The following is a 23,076-nucleotide window of genomic DNA, read 5'->3' as shown; positions in this document are numbered from 1 at the left end:
GCTATAGGTAAAAGGAGTTATGCCATGGGATAGTAGCTTACGTATATATATCTGTATATTGAATTGCAAACCAATTTACGTCAAAATTCAAATTCTGACACGCATAAAAGAGCCTAAAAACCTGTCATAACTTGATGCTAATCTGTATCATTTATTTTGCCTGTGTTTCATTGTAATTTAACTTGATTTTTATTTAATGCTTCTTTTTTACTTATTAGCCAACTTGTACTAATTTATGGGATATTTTAAATGAAGGATGAGGTGGTTAACTGTTGGGTTAACTGTTGGGTTGAGTGTATTCTAACCTACCCACTCTGTAATCTGGCAAAACCACTATCCAGCACCCTGCAGGTCTAAATGATGCTGGATTAGTGATGGTCACCCTGTAGTCTATTTCACATGCAAAGGTTAAGCTGATAATATACAAAACCATCACACATCAAAAGAGAGTAATTTTCCATGTGAATGTTTTTACCTAAAAACACTAGATGGGCAAATTTTTATATAAGTTATAGCATGCAAAAGTGTCATCACAAGCTCCTAAGTTAACACAAAACTAGCCAACAAAGGAATACTCATCTATTGAACTAGATAATCTATTCGGTAAAACTGCAGAAGGGTTTGTGCATGTTACGCCTATGTCTGTGGGTCATGGCTTGCTTAAATCTAATCAAAATATCTGAACGATGCGTCTTAACCTATTCTAGGGTACTGTATGTAAACCTGGCTTGGGTGGAAGGCTTCATCCTCCTTTGAACCTCCCATATGTGACACTGTGCATAGCTGAATCTGCACTATTCTGCAATATTACTCCTATTCCTTTGCTCTTTATCAGTGGTGACAATGTCAGACGAAGTATTAATGCTCAGCTGATGGAAAACAAAAACTGAAGATGAGTCATCAATGAACTGACAATGTCATATAGCAGAATATTCTAAATGGGTCATGTACAACATAATTGAGCAGCAAAATGTCAACTTATCAATTAAACTTAAGAGAATACACAGGCAATTTTTACTTGAATATCACAACCACTCCTGTAAGTGCTAATTTCAGTAACAGCCCCATGAGAATGAATGTTAAAACATAAAAAAGATAGTAACTGTCTCAGCAAAAGTAAATTTGTGAAAGATTCCACTTTGATTTTTGTACTGAGCAAGTATGTTGCCTTGTGATGATAGAATATGACTCCAATATCATGTTGTAGTCATAGGCTAGAGTAAAATAACACAAAACATAGCTTAGGCTAAGTCCTCCGAAAGAGTAAAGTATTTTGTCAATTGACTTTGAGGTAATTACGAAATTTTATGAAACTATCCCACATAATCACACTATTTACATCCACTGCAATACTTTAGGGAAAAAAAATTTAACCTTACATCCTTCACATATTCCAGTTCTGTAGAATTATAGGTAATTCTAAGTATTAGCTCCGTGCCTGTTTGTACCTTGGAAACTGGTTTTTTCTACACTTTTAGGGCTTCTGATACTGGCGGTGCATTTGTTTGTTGTCGGCCAAATGGAATATCCTTCGCCGTGTTTAGTACTGGCCCGCGGGGGGGTACCCATACGTTAACAAGTTATTGCACTTGCCGGACGGGATATGAACCGTTCCAAACAGACGTACCCGTGCTCTGTCTTGAGAAGATCGCGTATGGAAACCCCTTGGGTAATTCTATATATTAGCTCCGCGCCTGTTTTTACCTTTTCAACTGGTTTTTTCTACACTTTTAGGGCTTCTGATACTGGCGGTGCATTTGTTTGTTGTCGGCCAAATGGAATGTCCTTCGCCGTGTTTAGTACTGGCCCGCGGGGGGGGGTACCCATACGTTAACATGTTATTGCACTTGCCGGACGGGATATGAACCGTTCCAAACAGACGTATCCGTGCTCTGTCTTGAGAAGATCGCGTATGGAAACCCCTTGGGTAATTCTATATATTAGCTCCGTGCCTGTTTTTACCTTTTCAACTGGTTTTTTCTACACTTTTAGGGCTTCTGATACTGGCGGTGCATCTGTTTGTTGTTGGCCAAATGGAATGTCCCTTCACCATGTTTAGTACTGGCCCCAGGGGGGTTGGGTACCCATACGTCAACAAGTTATTGGACTTGTTGGACAGGATATGATCCGTTCAAAACAGACGTACCCGTGCTCTGTCTTGTGAAGATCGCGTATGGAAACCCCTTGTTGGATGGACTTCAGGGGTTAATTACAGGTTAATTGAACTCGAGCGCCAAAAATTAAAGGTAAATTCATAATTAGCAACCAAAAAACTGTAGAAAAAGTTAAGTTAGAAGGCAGTTGCTGCCATGGAGCTACTATGTAGTTCTACCACTCCTTGTTGGGTGGACTTCAGGGGTTAATTAGGGGTTAATTACATTCGTGCGACAAAAATCGAAGGTAAATCAATAATTAGCAACCAAAAAACTGTAGAAAAGTCACGTTAGAAGGAAATCGCCGCCGCAGAGCTACTATGAAGTTCTACCATCCCTTGTTGGGTGGACTTCGGGGTTAATTACCAGTTAATTACATTCATGCAACAAAAATTGAAGGTAAATCCATAATTAGCAACCAAAAAACTGTAGAAAAAGTCACTTCAGAAGGAAATCGCCGCCACGGAGCTACTACTCAGATCTACCGAATAATAGGCCTATAACTTTTAGTGCTGAAATACTAGGCTAGACTAACTTGGACCTAGGACAGTGGGCCTAGGCTAATGCTACTTTAAGTTAAGCCAGCTTATTCATAACTTTGTTCTATGTTTAACCTAAGCTAGCCTAGCCTCGAAAACATTGTCTCTTTCCCGTACTTTTTGGCTATTAGCGACAGACCTACATAAACGACAGTGAGCTAGCCTACATTTAAGCAAATTTAGGCAAAAATCTCCGTAACTCTTAATTTGCGGATGATGCGAGTAAGTATTTCGTTTGAATCATGACAAAAATATATGATAGCAAGTAAAAAATATTAGATATCCGAATTTGACCGAAACTGTAATAATACCTTATTACCTAACGCGGGGTAGGTCTAAGCCGGCATTCCGCGGCGAGCCCACCACCCGCTCCATAGCTAATACGGCAAAATTGTAACCAGTAAACACCCCTAAAAATACCAACCTAACGTACCGTAGGGGTGTTTACTGGTTACAATTTTGCCGTATTAGCTATGGAGCGGGTGGTGGGCTCCCCGCGGAATGCCAGCTTAGACCTACCCCGCGTTAGGTAATTAAAGTTGTGTAGTCTTTAAAGGTCAATTACAGTTTTTAGTTACAGCCGGCCAACAATATATTACCTTAAATTCTTGTAAAGCAAGTAAAATAACATAGGAAAACGTCAATTGCCACAGTCTAGCTCACCGCGGACAGCCGGCTTAGAATTACCGGCTAGAAATATTGTGCAACCTAGGCAAATAACCAAGAGACGAGATAGTGACTGATTAATTCCCGACGGTATTTCCTTCAACAGGTGTGCGTTGTAATTGTCTTACCGACAAGTTCGACAACTTGACAGTTCCTAGTCTACTGTGTTAGTGGTAGTGGGATAAGGTTTCATATGTAACGGCTCACCATCTTCATATCCTTGCTCTTTCATTCCCTTAAAATGCCTGATCTCGAAAGTAATGTTAAAATCACAGAATTAAATTTTTATTCCAACATTTTTCCATACTGCCGTTTTCTTTTTTACTTACTGTAGTTGTCCGCAATCAGGTGGTTTGTTTTGCTTTCGAGTTGCGCAATGTCATAATTGTCATTATTCGGGAAATGGCCGTTGTTAGGATCTTTGGTTGTTCTATGGGCGGTACGGTAGTTACCTGTTTATTTATTTGGCTAATCCTCTCCCCTCCCCTCTTATTTTCACAGGATTGTTGACGTCTGTGGTGGCGTGGCGCCAACTTTTAGTCAGGTTTAGCGAACAGGTTGTTCTCTTGGGAAGAGACTTTTGAGTACCAGCAGCAGTTCGACTTTGAGGACGTTTCTTGGGCAGCCGGTGTTTGGGGCCCAGACTGGAGCAGCGCACCAACGAAGATGGTTGTTTGTTGGCCGCAGGTGGAGACCCTGTCGGCAGTTTTGGCTCGGGTGCAGTGGCCCCGTGTCCTTTGTATTTTGGCGAGACGGCAGCAGGACGTCGTGATAATACGGCCTGTTGTCGTTAGTTGGTGGACTTCGCTGGAGATGGCTTTTTTTTTGTATCGACTGCTGCTGGTACTTTTTTTTATATAAAGTAATACTGCTTTATTTTTGTTTCGCGGCCCGGACCTGGCTCATTTTGTTATGGTTTTCTTTTTTATTTAAGATTATTAAGTTTAATATTAATAAATCTATTTTATAACCATTTCCTGTATTTTTGTTATTCCTCCTTCTTTTTTGCGAGCTGTCGATTAGCCAGAGCAGCCCCAATAGTTTTTCCATCTATAAAGATCCTGTGTTTTTTCTTAAGGGCCGAAAACCTCGGTTCTTAACAGCCGTTCAAGTAGTAGTTTCCTATTAACAGTTTTTAATTTTTATCTTTAACGCGAAATTCTGCGTTCATCTAAGCCATTAAGGTGTTCTTTTATTCTTTATTGGTTCCACATTTTTTCTACACGATTATTGGTTATAAATAACATAGCAACAACATGTTATTCCTAAGCACTTTTTAGGAGCCAAAAAGTGTCGTCCGCACACTTTCAGCATATTTGATACTTAAATTTTGTTGTTGCGCCACCCGATATGTTTTTACGTTTCCATTCATACGACATAAAAATTGTGTTACCTCAGGCGGGAAATTTAGTTCAAACTAAAAATTAAATGAAGATAGTGTTCTCGGAAAACAACTCATACAGGTTTGATTAACATATCTCCATCACTTCTACATAGCACATCCATACCAGGTGAACTCTGTCTATATTCGCACCAAACCAACTTTGATAAAAACTGTTACTTTGACGGAGGCCGTGAGTTCAACCAAATTTCAAAGTTCAGTCATTTTCGTAAACCTGTCTTCACTATTTTATCATTATTACTATATACATATTATCTAAATAAAATCAGAAGTGTGTTTGAAATGTAACATCTAAATAACTTGTCTAATTGACTATTTTAATCTCTTATGCATTGATATGACTGTATATTATCCATCTGAATATGCTGCTTTCTACACAGCTGTTATACCTTTCGTGACTTTACTGTAATGTATTAAATATATATAAAAACAATTGATACGCATCAAAACTAACACTACTAATTTTTTCATCATGTTCGAGATGGAATTGGAAAAAAATTTGAGGACAAAGGCCAAGCACTAGGACCTATGAGGTTATTCAGCGATGAAAGGGAAATTGAGAGTAAAGGTTGTTTTAATGGTGTAAAACATGTAAGACCTAGCAGTTGCACTATGAAACAATTGTTAGCAGAGGGTGGAAAGTAAAATGGAAGGAAGATAACATGAATGGAGGTGGAGGTACAGAAAAAAGGAATGAAAGGAGTTGCAGCTAGGGGCCAAAGGAGCGCTGTGAAGAACCCAAATAATGCCTAAAGTGTACTGCATGAGGTGCACTGATGGCACTGACTCCGGCCCCGCCCCCCAAACAACAACGAAAATATTCGAGATGGACAAACACAAAGGCCAGTAAGATGACCCCCAGAGTAAGTTATTTGAAGTCATCAAAATGTCAAAATACTTTCTTACCTCATTGCTTCTGTAGCAGACTTTGACTTTAACAGTCACAATACCCAAAGCTGAGCTTTTCACTCAAATTATTCTCCAACAATCACTTTCTGCAGTTTTGTTCCAGTCAACTAAATTGTTCAATTCAGTGAATTTTTTCAATGAACATCTGTGGGTCACAGTGTGGGGCTTTTGCAACCTCATCCCACAAATACTTGATAAAATCCATAAGGGTAGCATTTTCTGGAGCATGAAAGAGTGGTTGTTAGGTGACTTAATTAAGATAAGTGATAAAGTAATGGATCCTTGGGCAGATAAGGAGTTTTGGTACTAAATACAAATTGAATGTCTTGTGGACATCTGTTTGATAATGTGTTGTTATAGAAGAAATGGGAAAGTAAGTTGAAGGTTCTGATGGGTGTATGAAAGAATAAAAACTGTGTTGAGAAAGTTGTGGGTGACTTTGGTGAAAGTATAATTGCAAGAAACAAGTACAAGAATGCGTCCAAGTTTCTTCGGCACAATTGAGTTTTCTGTACGGCCACTACAGCATATAATCAAGGCCACTGAAAATACATCTATCTGTCGGTGGTCTTGGCATAATGCTTTATGAGCCGCAGCCCATGAAACTTTAACCACAGCCTGGTGGTGGCCTATCCTGTTGTTGCTGGAAGCATGATTATGGCTACCTTTAACCTTAAATAAAAAAAAAACCCACTGAGGCTAGAGGGCTGCAATTTGGTATGTTTGATGATTGGAGGGTGAATGATCAACATAACAATTTGCAGCCCTCTAGCCTTAGTAGTTTTTAAGATCTGAGGGTAGACAAAAGTGTGTGGATGGAAAAAAGTGCAGATGGACAGACAAAGTCGGTACAATAGTTTTCTTTTAAAGAAAGCTAAAAAAGGAAGACTGTGTGCAGGATTACAAGAGGAAGGCTAATGATGGCCATGAGGAAATTGAGAGAAAAAGGAAGCAATAAAAAATGGGTGTTGCAGAAAAGGAACCACAGACTTAAGAGATCTTTCTTTGAGAAAGCAAATGTAGATATGTTAATAAGTAATAGATCTGATTACATGATACAGATGGAGAAATACCGTCTGAAGGCAGAGGAATGTTTGAGTGATAAAGTATCTTTTCAGGATCTGTTGAATGCAGAAGAGGTGAATGGAAGGGGTTAGAATATACAGCACTGAAGAATGCTTGTGAAGGAGTGTTAGGATATTAAATAAATTAAGAAGCTGGTGACTGGAAAGACATGAGTTGATGAGATTATGACCAAGATACTGAAGTTGGGAGGAAAAAGTGCAAGCTAGTGGGTGCGTAAGAAATGTTTAAGAAAACAAAAAGGTTCCAAAAGAATGGGCGAGAGGATTAATTGCTTCTTTGTACGAACAAACAGGTGACTTAGGAGAACGTAAGGATTTAAAACTACTACAGTACTTCTCGTCTTCACCTTTACCCATTTCTAAATATGGCTGCTGTTTCCTATTAGCCTTCTCCATCTTCTTCTCTCCAATGCATTCTGACTTTTCAAAAGTTTCTCCAGCAAGTCAATCTCCATTTTATCCCTCCATCTGAACTTTGGCCTTCCTCCTCTTCCCCTTCCCTTCACCTCCATGCTCATAATCTTTCAGCACACATGATCATCTTCTCTTCACTTAATATGACCAAAACCACTGTAGCCTTTTCTGGGCCTTCTTCAATACTTCCCCTACCTTAACTGTTCCTCTAATAAATTCATTTCTGATCCTACCTCTTCTTGTGACTCCACACATCCATACTTTTTGTCTTTTCCTACTTCAGCTGGTCATGCTGCCCATGTTCAGAGTCCCAATTCTCAATACTTGGACTTCTTTCTTTAACCTCAAGCATCTTTGACACGGTAACCGTTGTCCATTTATTGAGGGTGTCAGGCAGAGTCCCTTCAAGTTGCCCTGACTTTGTGATCTTAACTGTTCCTAGCTACTATACATGGTTTCAGTAATGGAAATTTTATGGCCAGATGACTTTCCCGCCACTAACCCTCACCACTTACCCAGGCTCTGGACTGGCACAGAGTAGTGCTGGATTGCACCCCCATGGCTAGTTTGTAAAGACTGAAAACTATGGTAAAATTTTCCTAATTTTCTTTCATGTCATTCTAATAAAATCTTCATCTAATCAGTACATAAATAATACTCACCTTCCTTTCTGGGTCATACAACAGAACAAAATATAGAATTTCGGCCAGAGGCCAAGCGCTGGGGTCTATTAGGTCATTCAGCACTGAAACTGAAATTGACAGTATAAAGGTTTAAAAGGTGTAACAGGAGGAAAACCTCGCAGTTGCACTATGAATCAATTGTTAGGAGAAGTGGAAAATAAGAACAAAGATTATGAATGGAGGTACAGTAATAGGAATGAAAAAGGTTAGAGCTAGGGGCTGAAGGGAAGCTGCAGAGAGCCCTAAGTAATGGCCTACAGTGCACCACATGAGGTGGCTTGATGGCACTACCCCTTGCAGGGCTTTCTGGGTCACAGAATACATTTTTTATTTGCTAACCTGCAGAAGTCTCACTAAAAATTGATAAAATTTGATTCCCTCCAATTTTTATTTATTTGATTCTATAACCACAGCTTTCATTCTAAAAGTGCATTAGTAACACAAATCTTCATATCTGGGTCATAGAGAACTGAAATTGAAACATTTTAAGATTTGATATTTGATTTTTGCTTTCATTTTATTCTAAGAATTAATCTGCATTCCCAGTGTAAAAATATATGTAATCTTCAGTTTTGTGTCATAGAGAACCAAAACTGAAACACTGAAAAACTTGACATTTTCCATTTGTAGACCTGTGGAAATTTGCCAGATAATTCTCTTAAGATTTTTTTCTCCAACTACCTTTCCAGATACAGTACATAAACAACACTAATCTTCCTTTCTGTGTCACAGAGTACTTAAATTTAAACATAGAAATTTTACATTCTTTTATTCAAACCTGTTGAGATTTTACTGAAAATAGTCAAGATTTTTTTCCAAAATTTCCTTTTCCTGTCATTCATAATCAAATCTTCATCTAAATATTACATAAATCACACTATCCTTCCTTTTAGTTTCGTAGAGTACCTAAAATGATAGATTCCCCAAAACAGGAATGACATGAGGTATTAGCCTCCCAGTCCTTAAATGGTTCTTTGGATAAGACTGCTATAGCCCCATAGCTATTTTTCCAACACCCAACAGACCATGGTACACATTCATTCACAGATTAATCAGTTTGTGTGACAATTCAGAGCTGAACCATGGACTTTCTGTTGCAAGCACATTCTGGTGCAAGCACAATGTTCTATAGCCAGTGTTCTTATAAAATAGTATCTTACTTATATGAACCTAATAACTGTCCATAATGCTCTTACAAAGTAGTTTTTAATTAGTCCAGATTATTTTTTCTAATATCAGAAAGGAAAATCTGATCAAAGGTTGTGTTACTGATAATTTTCACAAAAGGAACACACTGGATTCTGTTTTAGTTATCAGATTTTTGTTTTTCACCTATGCCAAAGGATTGTACATTTCAGTATATGACAGCAACTTCAAATTATAATGACTGGAGCTGTAATCTGACTTTTACTGAAGAGTACATATCAAATACTGTATGGGTGGTTATTCTGCGTGATATGCCTAGTATGGAATCATAAGACAAGCCATTGCAAACTGAACATAAAATTCAACTACTACAAACTTACTGATGTCATACAAATCTCCACACATCATGGAACAATGCCCCTTTACTTTATTTCTAAATACCATAATATTATGCTTTCTTGCATTAAGCACTTCTACTTTCTCATATTATTTCTAGTGTGCTAAAATAATGGAAATTTCAACCCAATATCTTATTATTTTATTGTTCTTTTACATAAAACATTTACTGCTTAAGGCAGCAAAATGTCCTGCTCCACTAAATTGTTGGCATATCTGAGTTTCCCACTAAATATAAGCTGCCTCTCACCTTGGGGAAAATAAAGGCAATCGCTTTTTACATACATGTATAACAATGCCAGTGAAAGGTCTACAAGTTAGGTAAAAAAAAAAAAAAAAAAAAAAAAAAAAAGACATGGAAAAAGGTTTGTCTCAAAGATACTTTTCTTCATATGAAATGTCTTGAGAAATTAATACAAAACCTTGTAGACTGGAATGACTCATAACATAAATAATAAAACATGAAACAAATAAGATCTTAATTACAGTTAGTTTTGGGAGCTGAAGAAATGGTTACCTTAGCAATATGTTATTCCCAAAACCAAAAAAATCAAATTTACATATTCATGAAAATTTTTCATGAACAACATATTACTATAAAAACTACTCTTGATCATACTCAAGTACTATACCACTATACATTTTATTGTACTACAAGAAGGTCTCTGTCTATGTACTGTACAGAGGGGCAATAAAAAAATATCATTACGACTGATCTTGCATTTACAGAAAATATAATTACCTGTGATTTTCTTCCATACATTATACTGTCAAATAACTTTCCACAACAAGCCACAAAATTGATTGAGCATTTTACAATGAAATTAGTGACTTGTGTCTGTCTTGTATAACATTCAAAGCTTAAATTGGTGCTCACAATATGGCACAGTTTGTATTTCAACAAATTATGTAACCATCTCATTTTTACTTCATACCATACATACAGAAGGCTCCAACTAGTAATCTGATTAGGCCTGTTCATCAAACATAAAAGTGAGAGCATAACTTCAGTAACTGCATTCTATATAACATAAAGCATTCATCAACTGTTTTTCAAAGTATTGCCTCTTCTATTACAATTTCAAATTGGATTTATACAGTATCAGTATCTGTATTTATCTAAGTGCATCACAGAAGTTCTTTTTATTTAGCGCATCACCTGTAATACTTGACTTGCAAAGTATGAATTTTAAAAATTTAAATTTCTTCATTTAATATTCTGCAAAAATTTTGTCAGTTATCAGCATGGAAAAGACAAGCCAAGTTTACACTGGACTCATTATCTCAAAATTTCAGGATTATAAGGGCACCATTTTCTAAAAAATACTTTTTTTTAAACACTGACCTTCATTAAATTTATCAATTTTATGGAGCAGTACACCTAGAATTCTATGCAAGAATTTTAGGTTCCCTATAGTCTTTTTCATTTAACTTCCTAAATTCTACACCTTAACCATCTTCAAATCTCAATTTTCATTTAAGAACAAATATTTCAGGCAGGCCCTACAAGAGGCTAGCAACTGGGCTCAGTGGTCTCATTAAACTACTTTATAGAATTATTTTTAGGTGGTTTATCTGACCACTGAAACTACTTTAAATAATAAAATAATTAACAAAGCTTTCGTATGAAAAAAAAAAAAAATCGTAACTGACACTTCTTTTCTTTTTCTCCAAGTACACTGACTGACAATGGCAATTATATAAACTTTGGTTATTCTATTAATCTATAAAAATGCATAAAAAAATAAATAAAAAGGCCATTGGTTTTTGTAATGGAGAGAACTATAACAGAGCAAAGAATTTACAGTGGAGACATGGCCTCTTGCAAATGAATGGGAAAGTTTGAAGGTTTGACAAAAAATACCCAGATTCATGGTGAGAGTGAATTGACAAGACCACAACAGAAATGAGATACTGCCATGAGATGTGCCCATGAGCAGGAATACATGGAGATCTCAATGACCAAGATCGTCTGGGCACTGTATGGGAAGGGGAAATTACCAGTTATTCTGAGATAGCACAAAGACCAGTAGGAAAGCTCAGAAAATCATGAAAAAGAGTACAGAAGAATGCCTGAACTACATGGGAATTCAGGCAGAAAGGGAACCAGACAGAGGAGAATGGAGAGAACCATTTTATCCTTGACCACATGAAGGAAAATTAATATAAAACCTTAATGTGCGTGATGATGGATGTTAGTTCAGGATTACTTGACAACTGTGATATGACAGAAATAGCCTGAAGCAAATGAGTCACTTTCCTTAGCACTTTGGTACACTGTATAATCTGTTTTGAATGCACTAAAAAGTAAAAAGGCACTCTTGTCCAATAGGAGGACAGTAATGAAGCCCCTTCATTACTTTACTTCAGCAATGGAAAACTAAGGATATCAGTAGGTTTTTGAAAAGGAACTCTAGGTTTTGTATAAAGTGCTTCACAATATCCATTGTTTTGGAAGCCTTAAGTTTTATCATCACGTTTACAAGTTTTCAGATGAGGACAGTTCTTAGGCAAGAAGTTAGTTTTTGGAATTCATACTACACCTTTGAAACCTACGAAAGAATGTAGCAAGGGAAAAGAGCATAACAGAATCAGTAAGGTCCACACAAAGTCTAGTGGCTTGAAGGAAGGCACTTTTCTTGTGATGAAACACCTTAGGACAGTGATTCTGCTGTGCCGTGGCACTCTGGTGTAGATTATTTAGAAATCTTGTCACGGCACACTGGAAAATACCCACGGATTAAAACCCTTGGGGTCATTCTCTAAGAAAGATTAATGTGGCTTTTTCCTGTGACTTTTTTTGTGACTTTCCTACCTGTGAATGATATAATATCCTGAAATTTTACATTTATCTCAAAATACTGAAAAAAATGGTCAGAAAAAACTGAAGGATTCTATTGTTGCATTTGTTGATGAGTCCACTGATATCAGCAACAGTTTATAGGGCTTGCATTGTTCGTTTTGTTGATTAAAAAATCAGTCAGTTTTTGTGTTGCAAAGGATTGTCAGCAACTGCTAGAGGTCAAGATATTTCCAGCTACCTGAAAGAAATGATTGAACTTGGAAGTCTTGTGTCGGGCATTTGCACTGACAGCCATTGCTTTTTACATAAAAAGTTTCGTTTCAAAGATATACGCAAGAAGATTTAAAACAAGTGTTACACAGGTACTTGAAATAGTTAATTATTATCCCAGCATAGCAGATTACTAATGCATGCGAAGTTTCGATGGCTGTTGGAAGGTCAAGTGTTAATTCGTGGAATTTACACAAGGAGTGAATAGCATTTTTGACCGAGAAAAGCAGGAAAATTCTGTGGATATCTTCGTTAATTTTGGCTGTCTAAACTGGAATATTTAACGGAAATATTTACTCATTTAAACAATACAAACAGTAGCATGGGTAGAAACGAAAATATTCTCACTTCAACAGATAAGTTGGTTACCTTAAAGAAATGGTTCCTATCGTGGTCACCCATCTGACAGCGCTCGATGGAAACATCGACCATTATTTCCATCACTGAGCACAGAAAAGTCTGATTGATTCGAAATCCCCATAAATGTTCCTTCTAATATTGGACTGTGAAGAAGAAAAGAATGGCCACCATTTCTAGTGATCGAGGGCTTAGAATAACACATTCGACAGTACCCATTGATGCATTTTGAACTTCTATACAAGAGGAATGTCCCACATTAGCTAAAAAAGCTTTACCACTTCTGTTACAATTCTTTATCTACGTGAACGAGGCTTCTCAACCCTAAATAACATCAAAACTAAGAAGTGAGAGAGACTACGCTCAACTGAAGAAGAAATGCCGGCCTGCTTATTGCACATTCCACCAGATACTGGAGAAGTCGCAAAAAAACCAGGCACAGGTTTCACACTAATAGGCTGTACAATTGACTAAATACTTTAGGAATACTGGAATAAGTAAGTTCATAATAATGCGTGTTTTTGTTTTTTTTAAGTCTGTGGTTCCATCTCGTAATATTTGAATGTGTATCCTTTTAAATTTTGCCAAATGTGCCTTGATATTCTTATGAGGTCTCAGGTGTGCCGTTGGTAAAAAAGGGGTTGAGAAACACTGCCCTAGGATATAGAACTTTCCTACTAGGGAGAGACTTTTTAGGTTTGTGTGGTAGTGTCCTGGAAAGCCACTGAGGAAAAAAGGAAGGTTTTGGTAATATGTAGGGGTTCATTTTAAACACTTCGAGACACACATGGCCCACCTGTACTGAAACTGTAAGTCTTCTCTACATAGAAAAGTCACTGATAACATTGTTGCTGGATATCTGGCATGGTTGCTGCAAGTGTTCCTATTGCTACAGTGCTTAGATGTAATTTACGGCAGTTCGTGCTTTGCATACCTACACAGCCCCAGTACACCTGGTAGGGGCCGTAATTAAAGTTACTGCACAAACAGCATAGGAAAGGAACCTAAGGATAAAACTCCTCAAGATTAAATTGATCGGCTGGTCAGACTGATGGCCCATAGCTAGGACTTTCTATGAGTATAGTTTATGATGAATGAAAAGCTGTAAAACAGGCTAGCTTAAAAGAAATGGAGCAAGTAAAACTTCTGATGGAAACAGGTAAAATTTAGGGAACAAATATTACACTTATTGGCCCTTATCTTCAGGGACTCCAGACTTTGTGTCTCCATAGTAATTAAAATCAATAAATGAATGGCATCATAACAAATTATCAAACCTTCGTTAAAGATACAAAAAATAACCTCGTGGTGGAAAATGGAAACACTCATTGGGTATATCCCCGATGATGGACAGCAAAGAAGCAATTGTGTTGCTTTCAAGATAAAATTCATCAAATCTTCATCAATACCTGAAATAAGTTCCATGAAAAATTTTCAATTAATTTACATGCAATTTTGCTGACACACAGACAGGTAAACCAACCCAAAATCATGATCTTGTTTGAGGGGAGAATATTATAAAAAATCGAAATTTTCATGCCTCACTGGTTTAGTAAATTACATTATAAATTGTTCACAAGTAGTAATCTACACTCTGTCAAAACAGTAAAAAAGTGTTATACAAAACTTTACAAGCACTACAGTAGTCTTGACTATGAAACCTCAATTATAAAAGAGAAAAAATGTCTAAACTAAAAAAAATTCTCAAGGAATGACTCTCTTCAGTCTATCATAAAATAAAAATGAAGTACAGTAAAGGAAAGCAAGAGATGAGCTAAAGATGATATAGGGGTTAAATGATTGGTTCTATAAGGTGCATTTTTGTGACAGTTATGGTCAACATTTGTCATTTGAGCAAGCTTGAATTAACACTAGGTATTACACTTAAATTCAAGATCAATATAGATAACCATATGAAAGGTAAATACTGTATATTTACTTATTTCCTTATCACAGTCATGTATAATAACAACAGCAATAGAATATTACAGTCTAGAAATTCACTGTACAGTACAGTAATTTAACTTGTGTTTCTAGGATAGAAAATGTCTAGTCCTAGGTTTCAACACAATCTACTCCATAGTTTCAAAGATTTTAATTACTTTTAGAAAAACACTACAATCAACATCAGTTTCAGAAAGATACAAACTTACAAAGTTAGCAAAGCAACAAATGGAAACTATGTCATGACATAATCTATGATGTACTTTTCAAAGTGACCAAGGCATTAACAGATACTTTTATAAAATACCTTATACAAAAGTTCTAGAACAAACTTTTTAGTCTAGTTTAACTACAAGAAACAGAAATCAGAAATTGTTCAAGTACAGTCATTTGTATTTTCCTAAGTATACAAACAAGACCCTTTTAATTAGGTTACAGTATTCCTCAGCATGAGCTGGATTTGGTCACTGAAAGTTTGTAACATGGTATAGTTAACTAGTAGGTGAGTGGGAGAAAACCTCTACTAACCAGCTGTTACCTAGCACTCTTTCCTTCAGTACCAGACTAAACATGGTGGTTGAAGTGGGATTATGATAAAATGGTCTGGTTTCTATACCCAGAAAAAATACAAGTTACTTTAAAAATTTTTAATTTCTTCTTACACAAATACAAACCCATCATCTTTTATGTAGGAGAATTAGGAGATTCACTCCTTAGGTGGCAGACATTCTCTCAACCAAGTGATAAGTTTAATCTCCACCTGGAAATGAAATGTTCAAGGTCATGGTAGTAAGGGATTCTTAACCATCCAAGTGCCAGGAAAGATGACAAAAGCTAAGCAATTTACCAATAAAGGCAGTCCCCAGTTTACGGCAGCAGTTCCATTCCGCCGCCGCGTCATAGGCCGAAAATCGTCAAAAATCCAAAGAAAACCTTACTTTTAATGCTCTGGGTGTATTGAAAGCAATGTAAACTACATTTTTATTGAGCTTTTCATAAAAAAATCTCCAAATTTTGATTATTCTGCCATTTTGGAGCTGTATTTCTTCTGTCAGATTGGCGTACGACGCATTGTAACCCTGGAACATGCGTTGTAAAACCGGAAATAATTTCTGATGAATATATTTGAAAAGCGTCGTAACCTTGGAACATCGTAAAAGCGGACCCATCATATCCTGGGGACTGCCTGTATATTTCATCAAGGCTAAGACTTGCAAAAAGATAGTTTAGATGGGGATCTTTGGAGGAACCCAAACATCTGACAGTCCTCAGAGAAACATTTCCTGTTGGAGCTATTGGATACCCTTCAAGCATACTGCTGGAGGATTTGCACTGAGTGAAGATGCCTCTGAATGTGTGACTGATGAAGGAGAGTGGGTCACAGGAGAGACTGAGTGCCTCAACCATGAGAGCCAGAAAATCTTGAAAAATCAGCATGGGGCCAACAAGGTAATACAAGGGTTATTCTAAGCCTGTGTGATCACTTGTTTGATCACTAGGCAGATTAGTCTGACAGAGTTATGGCATTAACATCCAGATTGTTATGGGGTTGCTTCCTTGGCCTCCCATGGATCTGGCGTCGAGCAACAAAATACAGGAAGCTGTGAGAGCAGAATACCAACCCTTCTACAGCAGGAGGGTGTAAGGACCATGGTGTCCCTACTGCCTGCCCCTGGTGCCTGGACTGGTCTGCCAAAAGCATTCCTCCTACCTGAAATGTACCAGGCAGACAGCTTGATGGCATGGCAAACTGCCCACTTGTGGATCCCCCTTGCCAACTGACAGAGATGAGGGGAGACCATCCCCCTGCTTGTTGATGTGTACCACTACAGCCATGCTGTTGCTCATCAGCACTATGGAGTGATCAATCACAGGCTCTTGGAAAGCTTGCAGGGCTTGCAGCGCTACTTTTATTTCAAAAAAAACATGCAGTATAGGGTTCGTCCTCCGTCCATACACCTGAAGCCCCGCCCTTCTTTCAATGCATCTGAGAACAGAAGCATCTTTGAAGTGGAGAATTCTATGGAACTCCTGTAAGGAGGATCAAGTCACCCAACCACCATACAAGGCTCTCTATGGCTGTCCCACTCAGGGAACAAATTGGGAGGGAGGACTGCTTCAGGCTGACCAATGCTGCTCCAGTGGCAACTAAAGCAAACACAAGTGGAGTCACCCATGTTGGACAAGTTTCTCCAGACATGAAATGTGACCAAGGATTACCTGCTAAAGCTGAGCTGGTTGTTCCTGTCATGACTGGAACTGAACTAAAACTTCGCCCGAGTCCACTGATATGGTGGTGTGAAGAAAAAACTCTTGCTGCTGTGTCGATAAACATGCCTAGATTCTTTGCCTGCTGCTTAGGCATGAGATCCGGCTTCTCCCAGTTCATCACAATCCCCAGGTCGTGACAAAATAAAAGGTGGCAATCTCTATTCTGGAGCAACTGTGTAGGACACTGGGAAAAGATAAATATTGATATGAAAAATATTACTGGTTAAGTGATTTCTTACTGAAATTTTGTGAAAAATGTAAGTTTATCTTATACAGTAATAATGAAGATAGTATAGGAATACAAAAGAATAAAGCCAGAGCGCATTGGAAACCTTGAAGTGCTTACAAATATTCTGATGACATTGTGAAATGTGATAAAAAAAATTGCTGATGGTGCTGACTGGATGTTGGTTGCCAGTTTCTAGCATTACAATAGTGTAAAGAAATGTAATTTCCCCCATATTCGCGGGGATGTGTACCACACCCCCTTGTGAATAGCTAAAATCTCTGAATACTTAAAACCCCTCTAAAAACACTTACAGCTGCCTATTTTGATAGTTTAAACACAAGAAAAACCCTCTACAAATGCTTATACCTGAGTATTTTAATAGCTTTATCACAAAAAGTGCATTCAGTCATGAAAATGATATGAAAATACAGTAATTAGTGAATCTTTCTCAGTGAAAAAAATACCGTGAATGGGCGAATTTTCCGAGAATAATGGGTAGATATGTTCCACAGAGAAATCCGCTGAATACATGAGTCCATGAATCGTGAGAATGCAAATACAGGGGTTTACTGTACTACATTTTTGGGTAATAAAAAGGAACCACCAACATGCCAGAGTTTACACAATACCCTTTGTACCTGAAGAAGTGCAGCAACTGTGCCCTTCAGGGACACCAGAATAGAAAATAGTCCAGGTAATGTAGCAAGCTTATACCAAGCAGAAGTGAACACTCATGTGAACACCTGACGGGCTATCACTAATCTGAAGTACAGAACCTTGAACTGGTAAACAGTTATATTGCATACAAAGTAGAAGTACTTCCTGTACGAGATGGATGAGTACTTGACAGTACAGTATAGTAATCATCCTTATGCTCCAGAGAGAGCAAGAAGTTGCCCTCTGATGGATTCCAACATGGACCATAATGTTTCTACCTTGAACAGAGTTTGAAAGACAAACTCATTCAATGGAGAGAGATCAGTGACCTGTCTCCAACTGCCAGTTGCCTTTCCCAACCAGAAAAAGTGACTGTACAACCCTAAGATTGGTCATCTATGACTTTAAGCATGCTCTTCTCCAACATCCCCTTCACCTTTCCAAAAGAAGGTTTGAAGGAGACCACACTATGGATAACAGTCCTTGCTCTTGGTACAACTCTTCTCCACCACCATCTTTGCCTTACCATTTGGAAAGAGTAAGAATCGATTCTCCCTTAGCAAAAGACTACTCCCAGTCAAAACTTGTCTCAAAAAGAGAGAAAATACCATGTTAAGTCTTCAAAAGACAAGGTTGGCCCATAGTTTGTACTTTGATGCAGGAGGAAAGTTAGCAGCTTTCCTCCTGACACCAGAAACCTCCTGAACTTTTCATTCTCATCCTCAGATTAAACACCAGTATCAGCAAAGTCAGCAAGCATGTTTGACCAAAAGTTGAGTCAGGATGCTGTCTGGAGGGAGGCCATGCTGACTGAATCCATGGATCCTGACTCTGCTGATGAGAAGGCCATACCTTCCTGTCAGTTTCTTTAAAGGGATCTTTGTTAATCCACAGACTGAAGAGTCCAACTGCAGGGAGTACTCTGCATTCTCTGGTAAAGAATCTTCTCTGGTGTGTCAATTATGGGGGAAGGAGTTTGCTTGATCTGCTAAACACAGAACCTTCTGATCCAGTGATTGGGTCCTTCACCTAGTCCAAAACACCCCAGGCTAGAAATGACTATGGCAACCTGAACAACTGTCTCCCTTCAGAAGTGCATCGAAGGGTGAGCTCAACCAACAAGAGTGTGCTTAGATACGGTGCTAGGATTGCTTCCCTTAAATCACTGTGCTCACAGATACACTCAATGATTTCTCAGAGGTGTTGTTCCTACTCCACCTGGGGTTCTGATGGTGCAAGATTTTCTGGTCCTACCAGATCCCCAAAAGCATTAAAAGGACCATCAACCATGAGAGTAACATGCCAGCCTGCCCATAATCACCTGTGGGAACCTGGTGCATGATCAGTTCTGATGGTACCAACCGATGAGCCACAAACTCACAATGACCCATAAAAGGAACAAGGTTCTTAACCATATCCTCCATATTATTAGCAAAGCTGAACTAGAAGCAGCCACAGTGAGCAAGCATGAGTACTATCCTGCATGCACACGCTGGGGCTCGGGAACCCAGAACCCACCAAGGCGCTGCATGATCACTTGTGAGCAGATCGTCATAATACCTGCAGGTATCGTACAATGGCGACCTGTTGTGCATGAATCAAGCTGTCCATGTGCCAAACAAGATGGCTGTGCTGACTATGGTTTTGCTCCTCAGTAGAAGTATGGAAGTATGTTTGGGGTAGTCCTCTTGTCTAAGAAGTCACAGGAAGATTAGGAGATTAAGGCTGCAGGTCCTACCCCTACAGATGGAGGACATGAAGCAATCACACACTCAAAAACATTCTTCACACCTTCACTGTTCACTCTTTTTGGGTGCATCCATGTTCCACAAAAAGTAATCATAAATATATAAAAAAAAAAAAGTTTCAATTTTGCAGTCAGCAAGAGTGCAGCAAGATGTTGTCACTTGCTGACGGCCAAAAAAAAAGTGCTCAGTGACAGCAGGTATGCTGGGGTTTCTTCAATCCACCAACCTTCCACCAATTAACTACCTTGTTACCAATTTCAACGACTGATTCCAGCTTGCACTGAGGAATACTCCAACATAAAAGGTGATGGTTTGTATTCCTGCAAGAACAACTGAACATTTAATTGAAGAGGAATGGTTGTTGCAAAATTTTGAAACTCCTGAAAGAACTTCAGAACAAGTCATGACTTCAGTTTGTGTTCTAATGGCTACAGTAATATCAAATACAGTATACAAAAATAACTCTAAAATGCTAAAAAATAGAGAAATACCCATATAAGACTTTTACTTGTTTATGACTTCAGTGACACTTACCAGGGTTCCAAGATATCAATACTGTATTTGTGCTTAATATACCAAGAAAAGCCCTGAGAGTGCACTTAATTATATGTAGAGTGTATCAGGCAAAGAGAAATTCTGAATACCACAATGAAGTAAGTCTTTTAGATTTTTCAGCCATCAGAGCTTCTGTTATTTTGATACCACGCTGGGCTCCAACACTCAGAAACCTGAAACATTCAATTAAATATTCACTGTTCTAGTATATCCAGTTACTCAGTTATACACTTATTTTTCTATTCTTTAATAAAAATAATTGCTACTAAATGACCGTTTTTATATTTTTAATTGCAACTACAGTACTTATAGTCCACATATGGATCTATTTTATTCAGGAAGGCAAAAGGTGTAGAGTATTCTAACATAAAGAATCTTGAACAATGTTATTTTCATAATAAAATAAATTTTTGAACATACTTACCTGGTAGTTGTATATATAGCTTAAGTCCCTGACGTCCACGGCAGAATTTAAAAAAAACTCGCGGCAATCGCCGATCGGTAGTCAGGTGAACCACCTGTGTGCCCTCTACCCAGGTACCTGGAACCATTCCAACTATTCCTCAGATCTTCCATGCCCCTAGTCTCTAGAGGGGAGGAGGGTGGGAATATAATTATATATAACTACCAGGTAAGTATGTTCAAAAATTTATTTTATTATGAAAATAACATTTTTAAAACATCTAACTTCCCTGGTAGTTATATATATAACTGATTGACACCTTTGGTGGAGGGTCAGAGACAGCTAACATCGTTGGAATTATAATTAAAGTTGCAAAACAACTCTAGGTTCCTACCTGTTAAAGGAAGCTGACTTCAATATTTCTCATTATGTCTGCATTCCTTAAGAGATCCAGCGATCCACCCAGGGGCTGAAAAATCTCTAGGGGCTGTCAACCGTGTATAACCTCTATGTGACTAGACCTCCTCTCAATACCCTTGTTCGGCGCTACCAAGGAACTTTCATCCCAATGATTGTGGAAGACTGAGCCCAATCTTCACAAACAACCATAAAATTTCAACCATTCCAAGGCAAGAACAAAAGGTATTGTTTTATGGAATTGGATTAAGGAAGCTGACTTCAATGAAATCGCCTCATTATGTCTGCATTCCTTAAGAGATCCAGCGATCCACCCAGGGGCTGAAAAATCTCTAGGGGCTGTCAACCGGTGTATAACCTCTATGTGACTAGACCTCCTCTCAATACCCTAGTTCCAGGCGCTTCCAAGGAACTTTCAAACCAATGAGTCACGGAAGACTGCGTCCAGTCTTCACAAACAACCATAAAAAAAAATTTTCCATCCCAAAGTAAGAAAAAAGGGTATTGGTTTATGGGACTGTAGGGGTATTACCCTCTCCCACTATTAGATGCTATAAACGGACCCAGCGTATAGCAGTCTTCGTATAATGTTTGGACTCGTTTTAGACAGTGAGAGGTAAATACTGACTTGTTTCTCCAGAAGGTCGTGTCCAAGATACTCTGCCGGGACCTGTTCTGTTTAAGTACTACAGAGGTTGCAACTGCCCTGAACTCGTGCGTCTTTACTTTCAGAATCTTATGTCCAACTCTACCTTTCATATGAGCTTCTTTTATCAACTGCCTGATAAAATAAGACAGAGCATTCTTCGACACCTGTACAGAGAGCTTTTTGACTGAGCACCAAAGCCCTTCTGAATTCCTTCTTAAGTCCTTTGTCCTGTCCGGGTAGTGCCTTAGAGCCCTTACCTGGAATAGGACTTTCTCTCTCTTCTCCCCTTTAATGTCCGTTAGATTCGGAATCTCGAACGTTCTGTGTCAGGGTTGTGATGAGTATTCATTTTTGCAAGGAATCCCTAGTTGCAGTGAGCAGATTGCCTTGTCTTGTCTAAAGTCCATATTCTCGCTGAGAGCATGTATCTCACTAACTCTTTTTCGCTGTGGCCAAACTGAACAAGAAAAGAGTTTTCATGGTGAGTCCTCTTAAAAATGTTCTCTGTAAGGGATCAAGCTTACTCCCCATGAGGAACCTCAGGACCACGTCTAGGTTCCATACTGGTGAGTTCTGTACTCTCTCCTTAGCAGTTTCGAAGAATCTGAGTAGGTCCTGGAGATTCTTATTGTTTTATAGGTTCAAGTTTTTATGTCTAAAAACTGCTGCCATCATGCTCCTAAAGACCTTAAAGGTAGAGGTAGGAAAAAATTAAGCTTCCTCTTACGGTGTAGAAGGAAGTCCACAATTTGAATTACAGAGGTACTGGAAGAGGACACATGGTTGCTCTTGTACCATCCTCTAAATATCTCCCACTTGGATTTGTATACCCTCATGGTGGATGACCTCCTTACTCTTTCTATAGCACCAGCCGCCTCTCTTTTGAAAAAACCTGTAGCTCTTGTAAGTTTTTTTGATAGTCTGAAGGCAGTTACTTGTAGCTCTTGGGGGTTTGGTGATATCTTTCCAAGTGAGGTTGATTGAGTAGACCTACTCTCTGAGGTAGGCTCCTCGGGATGTCCACTATCCATTCCAGAACCTCTGTGAAACAATCTTTTATCGGCCAGTAAAGGGCCACAATGATCAATCTGGTACCCTCGTGTGAAACAAATTTTTTGCAGTACCCTGTGTATTATCTTGAAAGAGGGAAATGCATACACGTCCAAGTTGGACCAGTCCACCAGGAACGCGTCTATGTATATAGCCCCGGGATCTGGTACGGGAGAGCAGTAAGTTTCCAGCCTCTTCATTTGCGCTGTGGCGAAGAGATCTATGCAAGGACGTCCCCAAAGTCGCCACATGCTACTGCACACGGCCTGATGTAGAGTCCATTCTGTTGAGAGGACTTGATTTCCTGCTCAGAATGTTGGCCCTCACATT

The 23,076-nt window shown here is 38.5% G+C and overlaps 2 protein-coding genes across 4 annotated transcripts in view; both read right to left on the bottom strand.

The window, feature by feature from the left end:
- The window catches only part of LOC136833154 (putative oxidoreductase YteT), a 35,422-nt gene extending 34,555 nt beyond the window's left edge, over window positions 1–867 (bottom strand). Inside the window, exon 1 of the mRNA XM_067094854.1 lies at window positions 699–867. Coding sequence (XP_066950955.1) covers window positions 699–765 — 67 coding nt within the window. The 5' untranslated portion in view covers window positions 766–867. The remainder of the gene's footprint in view (window positions 1–698) is intronic.
- An 8,653-nt stretch (window positions 868–9,520) lies between these two features.
- LOC136833153 (PRELI domain-containing protein 2-like) overlaps window positions 9,521–23,076 on the bottom strand; it is a 97,501-nt gene continuing 83,945 nt past the window's right edge. For 2 of the 3 annotated variants that reach the window (XM_067094853.1, XM_067094851.1), the window contains exon 5: window positions 14,355–20,400. In XM_067094853.1, the coding sequence (XP_066950954.1) occupies window positions 20,292–20,400 (109 nt within the window). In that variant the 3' untranslated portion in view covers window positions 14,355–20,291. Of the gene's footprint in view, window positions 14,233–14,354; window positions 20,401–23,076 lie in introns of those variants that run through there. The other variant, XR_010851372.1, reaches the window with a different exon arrangement.

Source organism: Macrobrachium rosenbergii, chromosome 51, assembly GCF_040412425.1.
Source record: "Macrobrachium rosenbergii isolate ZJJX-2024 chromosome 51, ASM4041242v1, whole genome shotgun sequence".
NCBI classification, from domain to species: domain Eukaryota; kingdom Metazoa; phylum Arthropoda; class Malacostraca; order Decapoda; family Palaemonidae; genus Macrobrachium; species Macrobrachium rosenbergii.
Note: the sequence above shows the minus strand (reverse complement) of the source record. Positions and strands in the feature narration are given on the sequence as shown.